This window comes from Melospiza georgiana, chromosome 2, assembly GCF_028018845.1.
Source record: "Melospiza georgiana isolate bMelGeo1 chromosome 2, bMelGeo1.pri, whole genome shotgun sequence".
NCBI lineage: Eukaryota > Metazoa > Chordata > Aves > Passeriformes > Passerellidae > Melospiza > Melospiza georgiana.
In genome coordinates this window covers 85925974-85947344 of record NC_080431.1, presented here as the reverse complement: position 1 = coordinate 85947344, position 21371 = coordinate 85925974, and the positions used below count along the sequence as shown (strand labels likewise).

Here is a 21371-nt window from a genome sequence, read left to right as displayed (position 1 = left end):
TTAAATGTGTTGATGTTCTCTTTAATACACTGGGATGAGATCTGCTTTTGAGACAATAAGGCTATTCCTTCATCTTTGTGATGGACTTCACAAAAATATCTGGAGATAGACATTCTGAGATCACCTAATATCTTGAATGGAAAAACAAGAGAGATGAATCCTTGAGAAAAAAAAGCACTTTCTTCAAAACATTTTATGATAATAGAAAACAAATCTAAAAGTTAGTACCATTTTTTAATTAAACAATTTAATAACACCCCTCCCCCATATGATTTTTATCTTTCAGATCATCTTTTTCAGGGTGCTACATTTTTCACTAGTTACTATTTTCCTCTGAAGTGGAAAAGGTCCACATTTGTCATATAAAAACCACACACATTGACCATTTTTACAAAAGTCTCAAAAAGAAGCAAAAAAGCATAAGCATTGCTCTTACTTTAAATTTATTCTGCCTTTTGATTTCATATGTGTTCTCCATTTTCAAATGAAACACCTCAAAATGCACATTGGAGCAACTTTGCATCAATATTACAGCATGAAAAGAACTATCCAAAATCAGAAAATTCAGAAGTTGTATATAAAGAAACATGAATACTCAGAATAAGAAATATGAGCAGGATGCAAGCAAATCCCTCTTCATTTGTAATCATGATTTGATACCACTAAGTCCCTAAAAATGCATTTCCTGTTCCCAGCTCTTGGTCAGAATCCATTTGGAACAAATATTTTGAGGAATTTCAGGCTTTTCCAATATTTCAGGAAATGCAAAGTGTCTTAACAAAATGCCACCCAGGAGAAGGACAAAGAGGACAAAGAAATATTTCAGATATGTCATTCTTGTTGTTCTATGGCCAATCTTCAACCAAGAGTCCTGAGCGTCTTCCATAATCTGACTTTCCTGCATAATTTCACATAAGAATTATGAATGAGATTTTATCCTTTAGGAGTGGTGAGAAAAACTTGAAAACAGACAAGCAGAAAGTTTTACATTTAGAAAACAAATGAAAAGAAAACAATTGCAATACATCTCAATATATTTAAATGAAATTCATGAGTTTTTAATGAGGTAACACAACTGATATCACTGAAGTTGAAGAAATAGTTATAGACTATTTGCATAAATAGATAGTGGAGTGTTCAGAGACCTGAATTCTAATTCCAAACCCAATAATGATGTGCACAATTTGTATCAGCCATTTTACCTCTGGCTGTCTCAGTTATCTCCTGTGAAAAATTAGATAATAATACTTACCCATCTTAGCAAAGTGTTTTGATATCCACAGAGAAAAGAGCTATAAAATTTCAAATTATTGTAACTAATTAGCAATCATTTATCTTCTAAAAATTAAGACTATCATAGTTTTCATTATAAATTAATTCCTATCTGGAAAATGCTTTAGGCTGAAAGAGGATATGAACATTTCCACTTGCATTGATATCCGGGTTCTAGTTAAAGAAAGATACTGCAATGCCCACTGTGCACACTTTTGTAATGGCATTCAAGCACCAAAGCAAATTCTGAATTTAAGGACTCAGAAGAGGCTCAAGGGGATAACTTTGTCTACTTTGGCTGCAGATTCTGGCTTTCATGAGTTGGCTGATCCTGAAAACTCTTGTGCAGGCTCATCATGACAAAGGCATGCATTTCTCGGAATGTTGATTTTATTTTCCTGGGGGGAATTGGTAGGTTTTTAACAACAGATTTCCTAAATCAGAAAGATTTAAGCCTTTTGGTACTGAAAACTGAGATAATGACAAGTAGAACTGGTGTGATAAGTCTAGTGAGAAAAAAAAAACCAGCAATCATAATTTTTCTGCCAATGCCTGACCAGGGCAGTACATTTTCCTCCGGGTCCTGGTAAATCAAGACACTGACTTGAAATACTGTACCAGATCCACGTCAGTTTCATCATTTCCAAGAACTCAGGAACTTATTCCCAGTAAGGACTGAATTCAGGTTATCCTTGTTTCAATGGAAGTGCTACAAGCTGGGAATTTCAGCAAAGTTTCATTTTCTTTCAAACTGCCCTTTTCTTAGCTATGTTCTCAAAAGCCACAGAATGGAGAAATGTGTTCATTCAGGCATATAACTTCAGTTATTTCAAAGCTAAAATGGTTTTTTGTCAATTTTGCTGCCAAACAGAATCTTTATATATGGAAGCCTCTCAAAAATTCTCAGTAAATTTGGACATTAAGTGATTTCTCATCTCAGATAATTGTCTCATTTATTCAAAATATACCATAATTAAATCAAATGGGTTTTTATTTGCTAACACATAAACAAATTCAGTGAGATCACACCACTTTCTTTCTATTTTGTCATCCTACACTTTTCTTCTTTCCAGAAAAAAAAGGTGTTTAAATGTGTAGACCTCATAAATGCAGTTCTTGCCATCATAAACCTTGTGACTGACACTTCAACTGCATAAAATACAAGAAACTAAATAATTATCAAAATGCAGCCTACAGTTTTACTTTAGAAAACAGAACATATCTAACAATTATTTTAAGGTGTCTCTCCCCATCATGAACTGTTTCAGTGTGCTTAAATGACATCACCTATCAGCTTTTACATCCACAGAAGAGTGATCATAAGTTATGACCACTAATTCAATTTGTGTAGAAATAGGGAACTATTACTGCAGAATAAAACTGCAATGCTATTAGTACCAGCAATAAGCAAGAGATTAAAAAATTATCTCTACATTGTGCTACTTCTGCTGGATTTTATTTTTTTGTTTCCTTTCAAAATGTGTTAATTTTTTTGTAGAAAAGCTTTACCCATTGGTGGGCTTTGGATTAAAAAAAAAGAAAATATAAAAATGAAAAGACACTTGGTCTTTCTTTCAGCAGAGATTGTTATTTCTTTAGCTGTTTTCATTCCACATGAAGGAACTCAGTTTGTCCCAGGACTGCCAATCCTGACTCCTCCTAGCACTGCACTGTGAGCCTTCCAGGCTGCACTCTTTGCTCTCCCTGACCTGGGGGGTAGCACTGATCTACAACACAGCTGCAGCTTTTGGGTTTTATGGGGGATGTCTGCCACGAGGAACGCCATACTGATCATCTCTCCTAGGGTAAGACTTCTTCTTCGAGTCTAGCTCTGCTTTGGATGTGCCAGGTCTCTTCCCATCTGCCAAGTCCTGTTTTTTTAACTCACTTTCAACCATGGTCTCCTCAGCACTTTTTTTTGAATCTTTCATCTGTTTTTGAAAAACAGCAGACCATCAAACATCTCTCTCAGCACTCATTTTTGCCTCCAGACCACATCAGAGTACATCAGCAATTTACTGGGCTGCTGATGAGTGCAAAATGGGCAAACAGGAGAGTCTTGTAAAACTTAATTTCATTAAAAAAAAAAAGAAAATTAAAGTCTTATAGTGTTTATATACAGAAAGAAAAATATCCAAGTGTAAATCAGGCATAGAAACTAGTGCTGTCTGTATATCATTATCCATCAGCACTAGAAAATTAGTAATAAAAGCCAGTTTAGGTAATCAACCCAAGATCCCATGGAAAAAAATAAAAAGTACTAGAGAATATGGCTGCTCTTACAACATGTTGAAGACTTGAGAGCAAGGAGAATAACAAAAAGTATCAATTCTCACAGCAGTTAAGTATATAAATTATTTACTAGTCAGAAACCAAGACAGCAAGGATAAAGCAGGATTTAGACACGGTAGCTATATCATAGCCCCATTGTCTCCTTTCTTCCACATCAGAAAGAAAAAAAGAGATGGACTGGAGCCCTGCTATTTTTCTCCTCACTATTACTATGTTGTACACATGCAAAGTATTTTCCTATTTCATAGGAGAAATAAATCTAACTCAAATTTACAATCTTACACCTAAAGTAGCCCTCTGTATGATCCAGGTATCCTAGCTCTGACACATGCAAGCAAAAGTTTCAAGTCTATTAAAGCTGTCCCGTGAATAAAGGTTACCAGGTTTCTACTAAGCAGAAATAACAGCAGGTGACATCACTAGTTACTGATTAACTTACAGCGTTTAAAAAAAAAATCATAAAAATGAGTATGAGAGGATTACCACAAATGCAACAGGCAATAAAATTAACTGCCTCACAGATGGCGAAGAAAACCCAACAAGTCCCACATTTCAGATGAAGTACGGGACGGTCTATCCCTGCTGTGGGACATTCCTTGCTGTTTAGCGGGGATAGCAGAGGGCAGGCAAGGGACCCCAGGTGCTCCGCGGGGCTCAGGGGAGGGAGCCTCAGCGGGGCCCTGGGGAAAGTGCGGCCACAGAGGGGGCCCTGAGGAGCGGGGCTACCGGCAACAACCCACGGCACCCGCGGGCCCGCCGGGGGCGGCTGTGCCCAGAGCGGCCGCGGCCTCCCCACAGCCCCGGTACCTGGCCCCGGAGCGACCGCGGCCTCCCCACAGCCCCCGTACCTGGCCCCGGAGCGACCGCGCTCCCGTCTCCAGGCAACGGCGGCGGCGGCGCAGCGCCCCGAGAGCGGAGCCAGCGGGCGGGTCGGCGGCGCTACCGGGCCAATTGCAGGGGCTGGTGGTTGTTTTACTTCGGGTTGTTCGGTTTTTTTCTTTAAAGTAACCTCTGCTTTGGCCGCGGTTGCGGTCCTTTCAGCACTCAGCGGGAAAATTAAATTAGCGACAGATCTAGAGGAGACAGTCTTGAGCTGCGCCAGAGAAGGTTTAGGTTGGACATTAGGAAGAATTTCTTCACAAAAGGGATGATCAGATATTGGAATGGGCTGCCCAGAGAGGCGGTGGGGTCACTGTCCCCAGAGGTGTTTAAGGAAAAACTGGACGAAGCACTCAGTGCTTCTAGTTGACATTGCGGTGTTTGGTCACAGGCTGGCCAGGAGGATCTCGGAGGTGTTTTCCAACCGAACCGATTCTGTGATTCCGTGAATTCCCCAGACGTTCTTCCCGTTCTATACTTTATATATATATATATATAAAGTGTATATATATATATATACTTCAATTTTGATGCAATAAATGCATGTTTTGGAATACATATGTATATGTATATGTATATGTATATGTATATGTATATGTATATGTATATGTATATGTATATGTATATGTATATGTATATGTATATGTATATGTATATGTATATGTATATTAAAAGCAGTTCTTGAAACTGCCGGCTGGTATTTTGTCTGGCGTTCCGGCGGAGGGTGCAGGTACAGAGGGAGTGGACTGCAGCCGGCGGCAGCGCCCAGCCCAGGGACAGGTGCCACGGAAGGGGAGGGACAGTGGGTGCGACGTCCCCGGGCGGAGGAGGAGGAGGAGGAGGAGGACGAGAGCGCGCCATGGCCCCGCGCGGGCGCTGCCGGTGGGCGCTGCTGCTGGCCTGGCTGCCGGCCGGTGAGTGCGGCCCGGGGCTCACGGCCCCCTCCGGAACCGCGGCCCGCCCTGCCCCGGGTCACCCCCGCGGCGCAGGGGCCGGGACTCGGGAGGCGCCCTCGGGTTTCGCCCGGGGTTAAGGTGGCGCGGGGTCGGGGGAGCGCCCGCCCCGCGGTGAGGGGAAAGGGCAGCCCGGTCCGGCCTGACGCTGTTCCCCCGCGGTGCCTTTTCCCGCCCGCGGGGCTCTCCCGAGCTCGGCGGGAAGCCGCGCGGAGCCAGTTTCGCTCCCCAAAGGTGCGGCTGACCTCTCCTAGGAGGAAGTGGCCTCCTGCTTCCTGGCAGCCTCCAGTATCGGTCGCGTGCGGCCAGCTCGGCTGGGGCCTGGGCGCTGGGCTCGGACATGGGGGGATCCCCTTTGGCCTCTCGCAAACGCCCAGCCGAGCTTCTGCTGCTGGCTCAGGAGCCTCAACCTGTTGGGGATTTCTGGGGTAGCTGCAGTGCTGCTGCACCTGCTGGGCACCTGCAGGAGCTCCCCTCGCTGCCCACTGGCAGCCTTCAGCCAGCAGTGTTCACTCTGCCAAGCTTTGCGGGTTGTCTGACAGCTTCTAACCTCCCCTTGGAAATAAAGCAGCCATTTGGCTTCTTGGGTGCCTGGGTCTTGGCTGATGATATGGCTTTAAAGTTAATTTTTTCACGGAGAGCCACTGAAGGAAACAAAAAAGTATGGAGGGTATGCTTGTTTATTGTCTTGCTTGACAGCTATGTTCCTGGGAGATGCTCTAGCCAAAACTTGGCTATACTGGCTCCAGAGCTTCGTGTCTCCATTGCAAAGCCATAGATGTAGCCAAAACTTACTAGATTGGTGGTGTCCATATTTATTCTTTCCAACTAGGATAAGAAAGATACTGTCCTGCAGCGGAGTAATGCAGTCCACATTTAGGACCCAGCCTTAATTTCAACAACTTTTTCGTTTTCTTGGAGGAGGTTAATGAGAAACATTGAACACGCAGCAACATCTGGAGAGGAACAGTAGATTTTCAGTCTCTTTAGAAAATAAGGAACTTACCCTTCAACTCTGGCTGTTTTGCAGAACAGAGGTAATGAGAAAGCATCCCTTCCATAAAGAGATGTGGGTCTTGTTAGTAAAAAGCACAGTGATTTTGAGTGTTTTATTCTTACTGGAGAGATGCTGTTGTAGAAAATCCATGGAAAGCTCTGTTCCCATGAGCCTTGACAAGTCAGAATTCATACGGGTTTCATTTAATTGACACTCAAATCACGGTTTTGCCGATCTTGAGAGTTTGAATTGGTTTCTTGTGATTTTTTTCATTAAGACCCCAGAGTCAGCTATTTCACTGTGAAAGCTGAAACAAGATGAGTAGAACTACAGAGCTTTTGAATAAGAGCAACTGTAACTACCTGTCAGCAGTCTGGACCTTGCAGTGCTACAGCATTGTAAACATTTTGTTTATCAAAGGTTTGTACATCTGCTGCTCTGTGTTTAAGTGCATGTGTGTGTATCTTATTTTTCAGAAAAGCCTTGGATTCAGGGGTGTCCCTGGCTTTGCCCGTGTTTGTGTGGTATTCTTAAGGCAAATGAGTTTGCTCTGCTTGTGCTTTCAGTTGGCTGACAAGGAGTCCCATTTCAAACTAGAAACTGAGCAAGTGCTGCATTGACAATACCCTACTGCAGAATGACTTGCTGAGGCAGCATGCACCTCTGCAGCATCTTTTCCACAGTGTGGAAACTGTGTGAGCTCATATTTGCCTGGAATGAAGAGTGGAGGTGGCAGCCTAAAAGGACACTGAAAGATGCTTGACAAAGAGTGGTGTTTGCAGTTGTGTTCCAGATGTTACTATGCAGCAGTAGCAACTTGTTCTCTTACTCTCATCCTGAAAACATGGACTAGAGGGAAAATCTTTGAATATATGATAAAAATCAAGTGTTGGTTCATGGAGACCTGTACAGTTGGTACCTTCAAGCATCTCACTTTCCTTCCTGCCTTTTCTTGTTGTCGTTTTCCACAATTAAGAAGCAACTAGTACAGCACTGCAGTGCCTGCCTGGTTCTCTGGCATATATTCCAAACAGGGCATCCCACACTTGCCCTGCACTGTTTGTATTCCTTTATCAAAGGCAACTGGTGATAACTTTGCTATTGTTAATGACAAGCACAACTTACTGTACTATCAAAGTTTAAATAAGATAGAGATGTTTCTGGAGTATAGCTGAACTGCAGCATAACTTATGAGAAACTTTGCAAATCCTCACTGAGTATGTTCAGCTGCTTGGATGGAAAGCACTGTGGAGGTTGTTGTAATGAATACATAATGATAGCTTTATTTAAAAGGGTAAAAGGGAGTAATTGATGTGTACTGTTCTGAAGTGGCAATAAACAATTAACTGCAGTGCTACAGCCTGAAAGTTGTATTGTCTTAATCCTGGTCACCACTAGATAACATTTGATGAGTGTCTGAGCAAGACCTTGATAAAATTCATTTGGTGTTTATACAAACATAAGGCACTGCAGAACTTTTCTGATTAGGATTAAAAGGAGGTCCCATCCCATGTGCTTCTGGGACAGTTTTCCCTATGTAGAAGGAGAACACAGAGTGATGTGCTGCACAATGGCTACTCGTGCTTTGGAGAAAATAATTCAGTGTGTAAAGAGGGCCAATGAAGCTTTCTTCTGTCAGGGGAAGATGGGGCTCCTGTTGTAACCAGGGTTTGCAACCCTGGATGACTTCACCAGAGGCACTGGGAGGTTGGTAGGTGCAGGTCCTGCATGGGGCCAAAGGAGATGTACTTGGCTCATTGCTCTGGTGCAGATACTGTGATGGGAGGCCTGAGGAGTCTGGGAGCTGACAGCCTCCTGTGTTCTTGTTTGCAGGGTGCCTCTCACTCCTGGTGACAGTGCAGGATGTCGAGCGTTACACCACCTTATTTGCCACTGTCATCCTCAAGTGTGACTACACCACCTCGGCACAGCTGCAGGATGTGGTGGTGACCTGGCGCTTCAAATCCTTCTGCAAGGACCCCATCTTTGACTACTACTCAGCCTGTAAGTGTTAGGCTCATCTTGCAAGGAATCCCCCTTCAAGTGGGAAGAAAGTGGAAGGTAGACTTGCTGGGGTAGTACAGGTTTTTCACAGTGACCCCTTCCTATGCAAAAACCAGGTTGTGACATTTCCCTGCATTCCAAGGAAATGCAGGTCATATCTGTGATTTCCTTTGAAATGTCAAGGCCTTATGAGATGACAGAAATCCCAACCAAAGCAGCTCTTTTGTCCTCCTTGTCATCAAGTCAGAATACAGGACAGTTCAGCTGTGGTTGACACAAGTCAACCACAAGGGCCTGCAACAGGTGGGCTTTAGGATTCCATGGGGGTCCTGTGGTTGGAGCTGCATACCTGTGACCAGATGTTACTGATTTTAGGAAATAGAAGAAACATGTGCATTTTGAAGGGCATGAAGACTTCTAAGCAATAGCATTTAGTAGTGGTGGGAGCACTTCATGTGCAGATGTTCTGGTGCAGGCAGCTTAATTCAGGGGGGTTTAATATGGTATACAAACTGTATCCCAGGATAACTACTTGGTCCAAAATGGTGATGATCCCTCTATGTTTAGTGTTGGTGTGGCCTCAGCTGGAGTATTGTACGTGATTCTGGGTCCCAGGATTTAAGGATAATAAGGTACTTGAATGCATCCAGAGGAGGCGAACAAAGCTGATAAAATATCAGCTAGTGAGGAGCAGCTGATAAAAGACTCATCTGGTGAGGAGCAGCTAAGAACTTTGGGCTTGTCTAGTTCAGGAAAAAGGAGACTGAGGGGTGACCTCATTGCTCTCTACAGCTCCTTGAGGAGAGGAAGTGAACAGGGAGGTGCTGCTCTCCTCTCCCTAGTATCCAGTGACAGATGTGTGGGAATGGCTCAATACTGCATCAGTAGTATACTACTTAACATTTTAGTCAATCCTAAAGTGATCAGACAGTTGGACTAGATAACCTTTGTACATCCCTGCCAACTGAACTATTCTGCTCTGTTCTATTGTTTGTAAACCCTGCAGAATGTTCAGCTAGCCAGCCATAGCATAACCGTACACTTAGAGCTGAGCTCACAGTGGGTACTGTGCCCAAACTCTCCTTTATGCAGTCTGGATGGGTTGGGTAGGCACGTTTCCAAGTGCTCTAGAGCCTAGTTCACAAGCCGGTGGGTCCCTGGCTCAGCTGATCCCAGAAGAATGTGAGTGCTTTAGGCCCAGGCTCAAGCTAATAGTCCCCAAAAGGGACTTCATACTCCATTTTAGGTATAGCAGTGAAATAGCCTTTGACAAGCTTTACCCTCATCTCTCTTCACTGTGAGCTCTTTACAGAAAATGCTGAACTGAATCAGCCATTTCCCCAAATCTCAGATCCTAAATACTTGGAAATTCAATGTTGGTTTATGATGTGAGTCTGTCAGAACAGTATTGTATAGAAATTGCCTCTAGCTCTCCATTAATTCTCTTGTGCATCTTTACATTTAATCCTTAGCTGGAATCAGGTGATGGATTGTTTTCTGTCTTCATGAGCTCCACAACATGTAATGGGATACAGGAGGGAAAGGGAGACAATCCACAGAGCAGTTCATGTATGTGTGGAGATTTTGCTTGGTAGATAAACACCCTTTTGTTTTAGTTCTAGTACTCCTGGGTGTTTTATGACTTTTTCTTTTCAGCTTCATACTGGGAGCTGCCTTCCAGGCTACCACCATTAGCTTCTTTCTACTGTTGTTCTTCCAGTTGTGAGTACAGGAGGCATCTCCTCTGCAGCTCCTGCATTCTCAAAATCTCTGCCATTCCTGTGGCTCTACCTCTGTTTGTTTTTGAGTACTCCAAAGCAACTTTCTGGTTTGAAGTCATGGTTTGTTTTGCTAAACTAAAGCAATTGCACACAATGTACTCAAGAATTTCTCTACTGCTCACAAGAGGATATAAATTGCCCTTTTGAAATAACTTTTGCCATCTCTGATGATGTGTGTTTGTAGCATACCAGGCTGGTTTAGCCCTTGGCCAGGACCCCTCAGACGACTGCAATGACAGCCAGCGGAAGGTGCGCATTGTCATCCAGAAATACGGGCAGAAGGACCCTGTGCTGGGCACCGACTACCAGCAGCGAAAGATCACCATTCAGAACCGTGAGTGACCTCCCAGGCAGGCAGTGAACTCAGGAATTACCCAGTATCTGGGTCTGCTAGGTGAAGAGAAGCATATACATGGCTAGTGTAATCTGTAGCTTATATACTGCACATGGAAATTGAATAAGAGCAGGGAAGGGCCCTGTCCCCAGCTGGCCTGAGGGTGTTTGGAGGCACTACAACCTAAGGCTGAGCTGAGGATGCCAGAGCATTTTGCTGAAGAGCACAACAGCTGAGGAGCTCAGAGGCTAGAAAACATCTTCCAAGTACTGCATAATTGTCCAGGTGTGTTATATGCTCCCTGCTGTCCATGGAGCACTAGATATTGCTCCACCAGAAGAGCCATTGGGATTGCTGACCTAAGAGGGACAGTGATCTGTGTTCCAAGACCAGTAGGGTTGGCTTCCAGCAACACAGAAAACGTGGACTGGCAGTAAATGCTGTTTGTAGGAGTTCTCAGTGGACTGAAATGAGATAGTTTGAAGGTGAATGGCTATGCTTGGGAAGAGGGGGGATGCAGTACTCTCTGTCTCCAGCAGGCAGAGGGCTCTTTTTAGGAGGAGCCTGAAAGTAGTGTCTGTCAGTCACAAAGAGCCCACTGACCTCTTGGTCCCTCTCCCACAGGAGCAGACCTTGTCATCAGTGAGGTCATGTGGTGGGACCATGGCATGTACTACTGCAGCGTGGAAGCACAAGGAGATACCTCAGGTGATGCGGACAAAGAAGTTAAGCTGATTGTTCTCCGTAAGTGCCTGTGCTTTGTTACCAAGATATCTCCTCCTGTTCTCCTCTACCCCAAGACATCTCCAGCAGTGGAGAGGTGCTCAGTAAGCTACCATGGCCAGATGCACCAGGATCAATCCTTTTTCTCTCTTTTTTCCCCCAGACTGGCTCACGGTACTCCTCATCGTTCTCGGTGGTCTCCTCCTCCTTCTGCTGATCGGTATCTGCTGGTGCCAGTGCTGCCCCCAGTATTGCTGCTGCCACATCCAGTGTGGCTGCTGTCCAACACGGTGCTGCTGTAATCAGAAAGGTGAGGTTCAAGCAAATGTGCATCCATTTATAGCTTCTGTCAAGACAAAAGCTTGGCTGAGAGCTTGCTGAGCTCCACTTCCTTTCTTTTGTTTAGCATCCATATAAACTGAGACATTTCTTTGGCCAGTGTGACCTCCAAGACCGGCTAATCTGAAATTCAAGGAGGGGATCTCAGATAAATGGAATCTATCTTGCTCCTCTGTGTCCAACTATCAGAAGTTTCTCCCCACTCGCACCTTGTCACCATCCAGAGCACAATCAGTTCCCTTGCCTGAGTAGTTCAGGACTTTCTTTCCTGTCTTATGGTTCATATGCCTGTGCATGTGAGAAAGGCAAGAAAATACCTTGGTACTAGTCTCCAATCTAGTCTTTCTTTCAAGTATGTTGCTCTGAGAAAAATTACATAAAAATTGGAAAATTTTTTATCTGTATGTTTCTTCAGAGCTGTTCCTTCTACTAGAAAAAGGTTTGGTTTGGTTTTCCTTGGAGAAGGAAGTGAGAAGAAGGTGGAGAAAGATGGTTTCTCTTGCTGGTCAGCCTTGCAAGTGCATTCTGAAGTTTTGAGAGTCAAAAGAAATTTTCTTGTCTCTGCTTTTATCAGTAATAAAGTTTCTGAAGCCAGACTCTGTTCTTTTAGTAAGAATACAGATTGAATTTTGGCTGTTAATTTCATATAATCTCTGCATTCCTGTAACTGAAACTTGGTTAGCAACTAGTAGACTAGTCACCCTGAAGCTTATACAGTCTGACAGTAACAAAATGCAACAAATGTTTATTTATCATTGAAATCCCCAGGTTCTTTCCCAGATGCTACAAGGAGAGGATTTATGAACAAGGATCTCTGATTCATATTTACCTTTACCCTCAAAACAGCTATTTTAGCTTGGGTGTTAGTAAACTGTGAGAGTTTTAGATTTAAGCTTAATTTGCTTAGCCCTTGCAAAGAGTGAGCAGAACATCCCTTCTGTTGCTAAAACTGAAACTAAACATTGGAGGCCTTACAGGTTGTCATGTAAAATGTGTAGTGTTGAGAAGGCTATGGAAATCTGGCAGAAAAATCAATTTCTGTGAAGGGGGAGAGAGGTGATGGAGATGAGAGACTCACACCTCCAGAATTCCTAGTTCTCAGCAAAAAAGAGATTCAGAGTTTGAAGGAGCTCTTTTCTGTTTTTCTGTGCTGCAGATTATAGCTCACTCCAGACTACTACTGTTATTTCCTCCTGCTAAGGAGGAGGAATTCTTGCAGGGTTTCTAAACCTCTCCGTGTTCATGAGAGAAGGTACAGAGAGGTCCAGCCTCCTTGACTGGATGCTGGATTCTATCTGTGATTTCCATCCAAGCTGCCTGCCCTCTGAATCCACTTGGCAAAGGATCCATGTGCCTGCTCCTCTCTGCTAATACTGCTAAACTGCTTCTCTTTCCTTCTTCCTGCCTCTTACTTACTTTTTTGCACTCCAAGAAATGAACTGGAGGCCTTAAAAAACCACAAGAAGATAGATTCAGGGGAATCTTAAAAAGAGTGCTGAGGAATGACATTCCACGCAGCTGAAGAGAAGGCAGAAATTCTCACCTGTGTAGGATCACAGGGTGAGTATGGGTGCTTCCTTCCCCGCCGTTGGCCACTAGAGGACAGCGTGGATCTGCTGAACAGTCACAGGTGCCAGTGAGGCAGGCGCAGGACAATCCTGGGTGCTGTGAATCACACCATTAACGAGCATGGGTTTGAAGTGAGCGATAAAAGGAGTGCATTGTTTGAGTAATTCAGGATTGATGTACAGAACTATTAGAAATGCCCAGGAGCAAGCCAATTACATTCCCTGTGGAAAGCTCTGAGAAAAGCCCATCAGAGTAAATATACCTACAGACCTCCTTCTGTTCCTATTTGTTCCTTTTCTGCTGTGGACTTCTTCCAGTAATGAATCAGGGGAAAATAGGATATACTTGCACCTGGGTATCACTAAGTTGCAAAATATTTTATTTTTATAGTTGGCCCAGCAGCTGTTAAAGTCTGTCAAAGGTGGAGAACAGATTTTTCCAACAGAGTAAATGGAGGGAACAACACAACTTTCTGGCAAAGCAGGGTAGGAGTTTTGGAATTAGGGTGAATCTGACCTTCCTCAGATAAATACGTTCACTTCAAAAAGATCTGTGACTTCTGTTTTGAAAATGGGAAATCAGAGTATATATTGGATTCAAATTGGAAGGCAAAGTATCTGGGGAAGGAAAAGGGCTGATGGTAGTGAAGGAAGACCAGGGCTAATTCTGGATTTGTTCAGCTGTAGGGAGAAATCAGGAAATGACAGGGAGAGGATGACTTTGGTCCTAGTGGCAGCCTTCCTACCTTAAGAGGGGGAATGCTAAGCAGGTGTGCCCACAGGTGCTGGGTCTCTTACTCCTCAGGCAAAGACCAAGGTCAAAACCCCAGGACACACACTCAGCAGGCTCTAGGGTATTAGAAGAATAGGAGAGGGAGACATAAGGCCTTCCCCTCCTGTTTATCCCACTTCTTTGTATTCTTTCTCTCATCCTCTAAATTTGAAATGTAAACTGGAAGGATATCCCTTGGAACAAAAAAAAAAAAAAGAATCAACTTTGACATAAAGTTCTTGGAAGCTCCTACCTCAGACCACACAACTTTGAGGATACCAGATTATTAGGATTAAAACTCCTGAACCTTCCAGCTTTGTACTTCCCTCTGGTTGAAGCCAGACTGGGGAGAGTGAGGGAGTTTGCAGTGGAGAATTAAGTGGAGCTGGAAAAACTGTGGAGAAAAGGAAGGATGTGTTGAAGGGCATGATCAGTCCTTTTGCTGCAAGTGGTGCTCTGGATAAATCCAGTTAAACAGCTGAAGGAGGATATGTTTAATAACTGGAGTGCTACCTAAAGTGGAGGGCTCAGTCCCAAAGATTGTGCAGTCTAAATGCTGCCTACTGCAGTGAACCCAGGGGACAGAATTAATTGGAGCTTAGCTGTAGCCTGGTTTCTTAAAGAAGTAAATCTTACGCAGTCAACTTGTCTGTCTATCTCTAGTCTCTTTCCCTCCAATAGCTTTTAATTTCATCAGCCAGCTTCAGCCAGATTGATCAGAGGGGTAAAAGTCTCAAAGGCAATTATGTTCCTATCTGTTTCTTGACCTGTAATGTTTTGTTCATGCCTGACCAGACAAGAGGCTGCAGTAAAAAGTCTGTCACTTCTGAAACTCCAGGCATACCATAAAAGAGAAATTTTTTAAGGCACTGTTGCTGAAAAGCCAGTAATAAGAGACAAACCAGGCTTTGTAAGATCAGGGACTTGCAGAATTTACTTGCTTGTAAACTTAAGTTTTGATTGATTGTGGTAAAAGAAGTAAGTTTCTGTAAGATGTTTTTAGGTATTCCCCCAAGAGAAGCAGCAATGAAGGCAAGTGAGCAGTTTATTAGTCACTTGTCTGTGTTGAGGAGGTGAGATAGAAATGATGAAAAAAGGGAAGTGAAATTGGAATCTAGCCCCACAAATAGATGTCTGGAGTTAGCAGTGGTGGAAACTCTGTGAAAGAGAGAAATTTCCACTGTTTGCTCTTTTGGCACCCTGGACATTGCTGTTCAGAGCAGGAAATTTAGACCATACTGTCTTAGAGGATTTAATTTTAGCAGTCATTCTGAGGTAAATTATGGAGTGACAAGAAGAGTGGTCAAAAGACTAGAAAGGGAAAGCTGGACAGTGCACCTCTGAGTGCCCTCTTTGTGAAACAGAGAGAAAATGATGAAGTGTAGAGTGGAAAATATGATCTGGACAGAACCCACATAATGGTGGCAAGGAAAGGTCTCATTTACTGGGAAATCAAAGCCAAACGGGGAAAGGACCAGTGATGAGCTGAAAGAATTACAGAGAAAGAAAACTGTTGCATGTCTTGATTTAAGAAACATTGTTTCCCACCTTTCTGCCGCTCTACTCTGTAATGACAAGGCAAGTAGAAGTTTTAACTTATTGTGTGCTGCATACTTAATCATAGTGTTATTTGTTTCCCAGTTGCTACGACTGGAATCAAAATGTTGGGCAGTAAAGCTTTTCTTCTATTTTAGGTACTTTTTTGAAGATGTACAACTTTGTATTGGAATTCCCCTGTGCTCTGTTTTACCTTCATCATGGGGCAGAGAAAGATTTTAATTTTGTGAACTTGCTGTATCCAAAGGCTACAGCCTTTAAAGCAAAGTGGTGTGTGATCTGCAAGCTGTGCCCTGTGGAGGGGTGCTGTAAGCTTTCTTTTTCTTTTACAGTGCTGGAACGGCACCAGTTCATGAAGCGGGCTCAGGCACTTGCACCTTGGTTATCACACAACATGTTCTATGGAGCTGGTGACAGGAACTCAAAACTTTCCTCTTACCAGCTGAACCCCCTGCTGCAACAAGGTGAGACCGTGGGCATCATTTCAGAGAGAAATCAGGGTGAGAAACAAGTAACTTCTTTGGGCAGTTGAGGCTTTAGCCTCTACAAGAAAAGAGAGAGAGATGTACCTAGCACGACTGCATGTCCTAGAATGACAGCTCTGCCACATCTGCAGCCCACCATAAACTTGTCTGGGTACATAAAACCAGCCTGTCATCTTAAGTGTCTTGCTGGGCTCAGTGCTGGGTGGATCAGTTTAACACTAACTAAGGTGTATCTGTGCTACACCCCAGTGACTGCAGGGTAAATATACCCAGCTTATCTTGCTTTGTGTGGCAGAGGAGGGTACTGTCTCTTTGTTCTGCTGTGCTGGTCACGGTCAACTCCTTATAGCCAAAACTGACAGGACAAGTGAGGTGCAATTTGTTTGAGTTCTTATCAAATGTCTAGTCTTCAAATGATTAAGGGCAAACTGCCTTCTGTGCAACAGATCTAGCCTGCATGCAGCAAAAAATGAAGGACTCTTTAATGAACCAGGAAGAATTTTCTTCTCCATTTGTTGCTTATATCTGTACGTATGTGTATGTATGTGTGCATACACATAAACATTTTCTTATTTTTGCAATATTTCTCCCAGTTCAATGAAATGCAAAAGGAAACACTATGGTCTTTCTTTGATTATTTGTAAATAAAATATGGTTTCTGTAGCCTGGAGGAAAAAAATGTTCCTCTAAACACACAGACTATATTTCCAGGTTTGCTGGACTTCTTACCTCTGTACTGCCTAAAACATGTAAGGTCATGCTGCAGTTTATTAGTTACTACTCTTTGCACCATACCTCATGTGGTCTGGATGTGCTGGTTGTGGTGCCTGAGACTTGTGCAGTTCTGGCAGTGAGGTGGAGCAGGAGAAGACGCAATTCAGCCAGGATCATGAGTGCAGAAGGGCCTTCTCTTCAGTTTTTCCTGTTGACTTGCTGTGTTCTCCTGTCTTTTTGTCCTTAGATGTATCTCTGCAGAACAGTCTTCCAGTGGTGCAGCCACAAGCCCAGCTTTCCCATAACAACGGTGTTTTGGACTATCTGGAGTCTGAAATCCAGAACCTGAACATGTCCCAGCTGCGGCCGCCCTCCCACCAGCGGCAGGCTGTGCAGCCCAGCCTGCTGTCCTCGCTGGGCTCCGACATCGTGCCCCCTCCTCTTGCCGACCACATCTCCTCCATCCATGGGAGCAGCAGCTCCTCACGGCCACAAAGAGCTGCCCGCACCCCCAGGCTCTGGGACTCTGCTGCAGAGGACAGAAGGGAAAACCGGAGGTGGCCCTTGCCTTCCAGTGGGGATTCTCATTCCAGCTACAGTCAGGAGCCCTGGGACAGGCAGCGAGAGGATCATCCTCAGAGGCAGAGGGCAGGGGGCTACAGTGGCAGGCCCCAGCACTCCAGATGGGATGTGTCACCCCCACGCCAGGCCGAGAGGGGCAAGGGCAGCAGCAGTTTCTATCCAGAGGAGACCAAGGAGCGCTCCGGCCACCATCGTGGTGGGAGGCAGGAGCCCGGGGCAAGGCGAGAGTACGAGCACCATGCTGGGAGGAGCAATTACTCTGGCCAGAGGCGGCACAGCTACTCCCCGCCCTCGTCTCGCAGGGGCTCGTGGAGCTCCTCAGAAGAGCACGTCCGGGTGCCGGTGTCAAACCGCAGGCGGAGGAACCGCAGGTCCCGGGAGTGGCCAGAAGAGAAACCGCCAAGTTACCGCTCCCTAGAAATCATCCCAGCTCAGGACAAGAAGCACAAAGGCAGCGCAGGGACCCGCTCAGTGAGTCAGCTGCCTTCGTGCTTTCCCATCTGAGGGAGAAGGTGGAGTTTAGGGAGTGAGAGGGAATGTTTTCTACTTTCTGTAGTCTGTTGTCTTTCAAACAGAGGTGAAGGAGCAAGGAGCTCTGCACAGCGTGGTTCTGAAGAGGCTGCTGAGTACCCAGGCTGCCCTGGCTGCCTTTTGACAGGCACTGCCTGCATGTAGTGCGTTTAGGGGCAAAGTAAAAAGTCAAATCCCTGGAAGTATTCCATGCCAAGCTGAATGGGGCCCTGAGCAACCTGGCCTAGTGGAAGGAGTCCTTGCCCAGGGTGGGGGAATTGGAACTAGGTGATCTTTAAGGTCCCTTCCAACCTAAGCCATGCTACGATTCTGTGATTCTGAAATAAATTAAGTCCCCTACAGGGTGACATGTTATATTCCTGTCCCCATCCAGAGGGTTTTGGGAACCTGTGTATATATTGGTGTTAAAATAGCTGTTTTGGTACTGACTGGGGAGAAAGCACTTCCAGACTAGGCAGCAGCATCCATCCCTCTGTAACCATCTCTGGTGCTGGTTTACTTCTGATTTCTTTTAAAATGTGCATGATATTTTTAATATGGCACATATGGGAAAACATCCATAAAGCTACATGAAATAAGCTTTAAGGTCATGGGTGGCATGGATGAAAAATGTGTCATTCTGTAGGTGAGGTGGAGAGGATGACTCCTTTGTTTGGACTCCTGAGAATTGGACATACCTTTTGTGGGCAGTCAACAGCTACTGTTCACAGCTCTTCTTGTCAGTTTGCAGTGGGATTATACTTCAGGTAGCAACCTAAGTCTGAAAAGCTTCATATCCAATTGCTAATCTCCAAATTAGACAGTGTATTCCTCCTGAAAAAAATGAAGATTCTTTTAAATCAAAAAATGTTAAGTGTCCCTTATCACACATATGCAGAATTTTACCAAGTGGAAGTATTTTGAGGGGCTGTATGTTGCACATTACCATTTTCCTTTCTGTGTTGTGGAGGGAAGAGCAATTCTAGTTCCAGCTGGAAGGTGTATATGTATAAATGGTTTCTGTTATGGTGCTCAGAGCAGGTAGGAAGACATAGAATTTTCTTTCATCATTCCTTGTTCCTGAATCTTTTATTTTTTCTTGCAGGACAGAGGAAGTTCCCACAGTGGAAGAAGCATTGTCATTTAATGTCATTACGGGAAGAACTAAGATTCCCATTGGACTCCTCCTAGTTTTTCTACTATTTAGGTTGGCATGGCTGCTTTTGATTGAGCAAATAAACAGCAATAAAAGGCTGGGCCAACGAACCCAATGGTTGGGTTTGTTGAAAACATTCTAGTAGAAACAGCAGGTTTTTAAAGTAAACAGTGTATTCCAGTCTTTAAAGAGAGATACCAGTTCTCCTGATTAAGTGCAGTGGCACTGCTATGAGCCCAATCTGTAAAATGCTGGTGCAGGTTCCAATGTTCATGGAGTTGTAAAGTCACAAGACAATAGAATAATTTAGATTGGAAGAGGCCTCTGGAGGTCATCTGATCCAGTCCCCTGGGAGCTTTGTGGGAAAGCACAGCATCTTTCTAAGGCCCTTTGTTGTGCTTCAGAATGTGTCATGTTTGTTGCTTCTGCCTGGCTGCTCAGCATAGCTGGGACAGTGGCTTCCTTTTGTCCCCACTAAGCCTCTCTCCCAAACAGGAGGATCATGGTGTCATAAGGTCTCACTGGCATGTCTGCAAATTGTCAGATATCTGCTCTTTACTGACTGAGAGAACCTGTTCTACTTTGAGCCTAGACCTTGTGCCTTAAAAGATACTTGTTCTATCTTTTCCTCCAGACTTGAATTTATTTGTAAACTTAAAGGGCTAACTTTACAAAGATTTGTTCTTCCCTACAGGGACTGAGCAAAGTATGACTACAGTCCTTTACACCATGGACCACAATTTCCTTTACCTCAAGGAAGCATGGTTTTGGTGAATATATCTTGCCTCAGCCATGTACTCTTTTCCATACATTTTATATTCTCCCTTTCCTCTCCGTGCCATGTATCATATACATGGGGTGGGATAAAGGACTCTGAAGAAGTCTTATATCACGATTTTTACTACTGCCCTTGGTCTTTACCCTGACACACCAACCCTGCATGGGTGGTGCATCTGATCTGGAGCTGCACTGTAGGGTTTCCTCAGTTCTCACCCTGACACTAGAATAGAGAATTTCTTTATGCTTTGAGACCACTTGTGAAGGAGATCTTGTCATTTCTCCTTGATGAGATTAATCCATTGTTTTAATTTAAAATGTGCTGAGAAACAGAAGCTGTGTGGATGCTGGCTGCTTCCAGGAGAAACTGTCTTGCCAGAGGCACTTCTTGGATTTAAGAAACTCCAGTTTGGCAAGGAGCTTTTGAAGAATCCTGTGAATTATTTTGTAACCCAGAGGCACTGGAGATTGGCCAGTACCAGCGACTGTCTTGCCTAGATTATTTCCCAGCCAGTGCCACATGGGACCCTGCTACTGTTTGTTCTTTAATGTCCTAATTACTGATGTGCTTATGCTTTTCCCTGGAAAACTTGGAGAGACTTTCACTTTGTCCACCTCCTTTTTTTTCTTTTCTTTGGACAATGATGGGAAACATCACACTTCGAACAAATGGTCCTAAATGGATATCCAGTGAAGTTGCTGGTTGACCAGGGCCACTCCAGGGTGCTTATCTTCCTACAGTTTCTTGGCTGAACATACTTATTCGTAATTCCTGCCTATGGAGATAAAGCAGAAGGACGAAGGAGCTTCTCTGGTTGACTTTGTCTCAGCACTGAAGGCCTGCTTTTTGAAGACAGATGGTCTCTTTGCCCACAGCTGATGACTATTGCAATTTTTTTTAAAAAGAGCTAAAAGAGTAGCTCCAATGTTTGAATTCAAGAAAGGAGGGCTGTAATTAGCATAGTACTTGTCTGCATTAGGTCCAGACTGAACAATGTGAATGGACCCATGAGTCACATTTGAAATATAGGGAATTGTGTTTGCAGAACTTGCAAAGCTAGGATCACTCTTGAGTCTATCAGTCACTGTCTGTGGATCATTTTTTTCTAATTTTATGACGTGCTTAGGATTTTATGAACTACCTTTTTGTATGATGGACTGGTATTTTTATTAGTTAAGAGGCATTTATGATGAGTAAAATGACAGAATATTATATGGGGTTGCTTCTTCCAAAACTAGCAAGCAGTTTTGACATTTTGACCCTCTGCTGACTTTTAGCAGATAGCAAGGGCCCTGCAGATTCTACCCTTGGAAGCTGAATTGGTTACTTGGAATTTGGCTCTGTCCTTGTGCCTCCAACAGGTTCATACATCATGCAAGAGAACTTTTTCCTGTCCTAGGCCAAATGTCCAGGTTTCAGGAAAGGACTGCCCCTTTCTCCATCAAAGAGTAGAGGTTATTTGAGACCTGTGGTGAGATCCCAAGATAGTTGCATGGTAGGAGGTCACTTCTTCACATTCAAATGTGTACAAGCCAATACATATCCAGCAAGTTTTCCCAAGAGCAAGAAGCTGCTTGCACTGCAAGGAAACCAAGATGACTCTCTCTGTAACAGGAGCAGTTGCTGGAGTATGAGCATGCTAACAGCAGAGGTGGTGCTTTCTAATCCACATCTA

General features: G+C 44.1%; 2 protein-coding genes across 2 annotated transcripts in view; one reads left to right on the top strand and one right to left on the bottom strand.

Moving 5' to 3' along the window:
• Window positions 1–4081, bottom strand: part of CFAP44 (cilia and flagella associated protein 44) — a 41203-nt gene extending 37122 nt beyond the window's left edge. Inside the window, exon 1 of the mRNA XM_058045456.1 lies at window positions 4048–4081. The gene's annotated coding sequence lies outside the window, so the exon portion shown is untranslated. The remainder of the gene's footprint in view (window positions 1–4047) is intronic.
• Window positions 4082–5302: 1221 nt separating this feature from the next.
• On the top strand, window positions 5303–18909 carry ILDR1 (immunoglobulin like domain containing receptor 1). Its single transcript, XM_058018569.1, has 8 exons — window positions 5303–5357; window positions 8227–8397; window positions 10363–10512; window positions 11137–11256; window positions 11399–11545; window positions 15804–15935; window positions 16918–17723; window positions 18868–18909. Exons 1-8 carry the CDS (start codon window positions 5303–5305, stop codon window positions 18907–18909), a joined length of 1623 nt encoding a protein of 540 aa, XP_057874552.1.
• Window positions 18910–21371: the final 2462 nt, after the last annotated feature.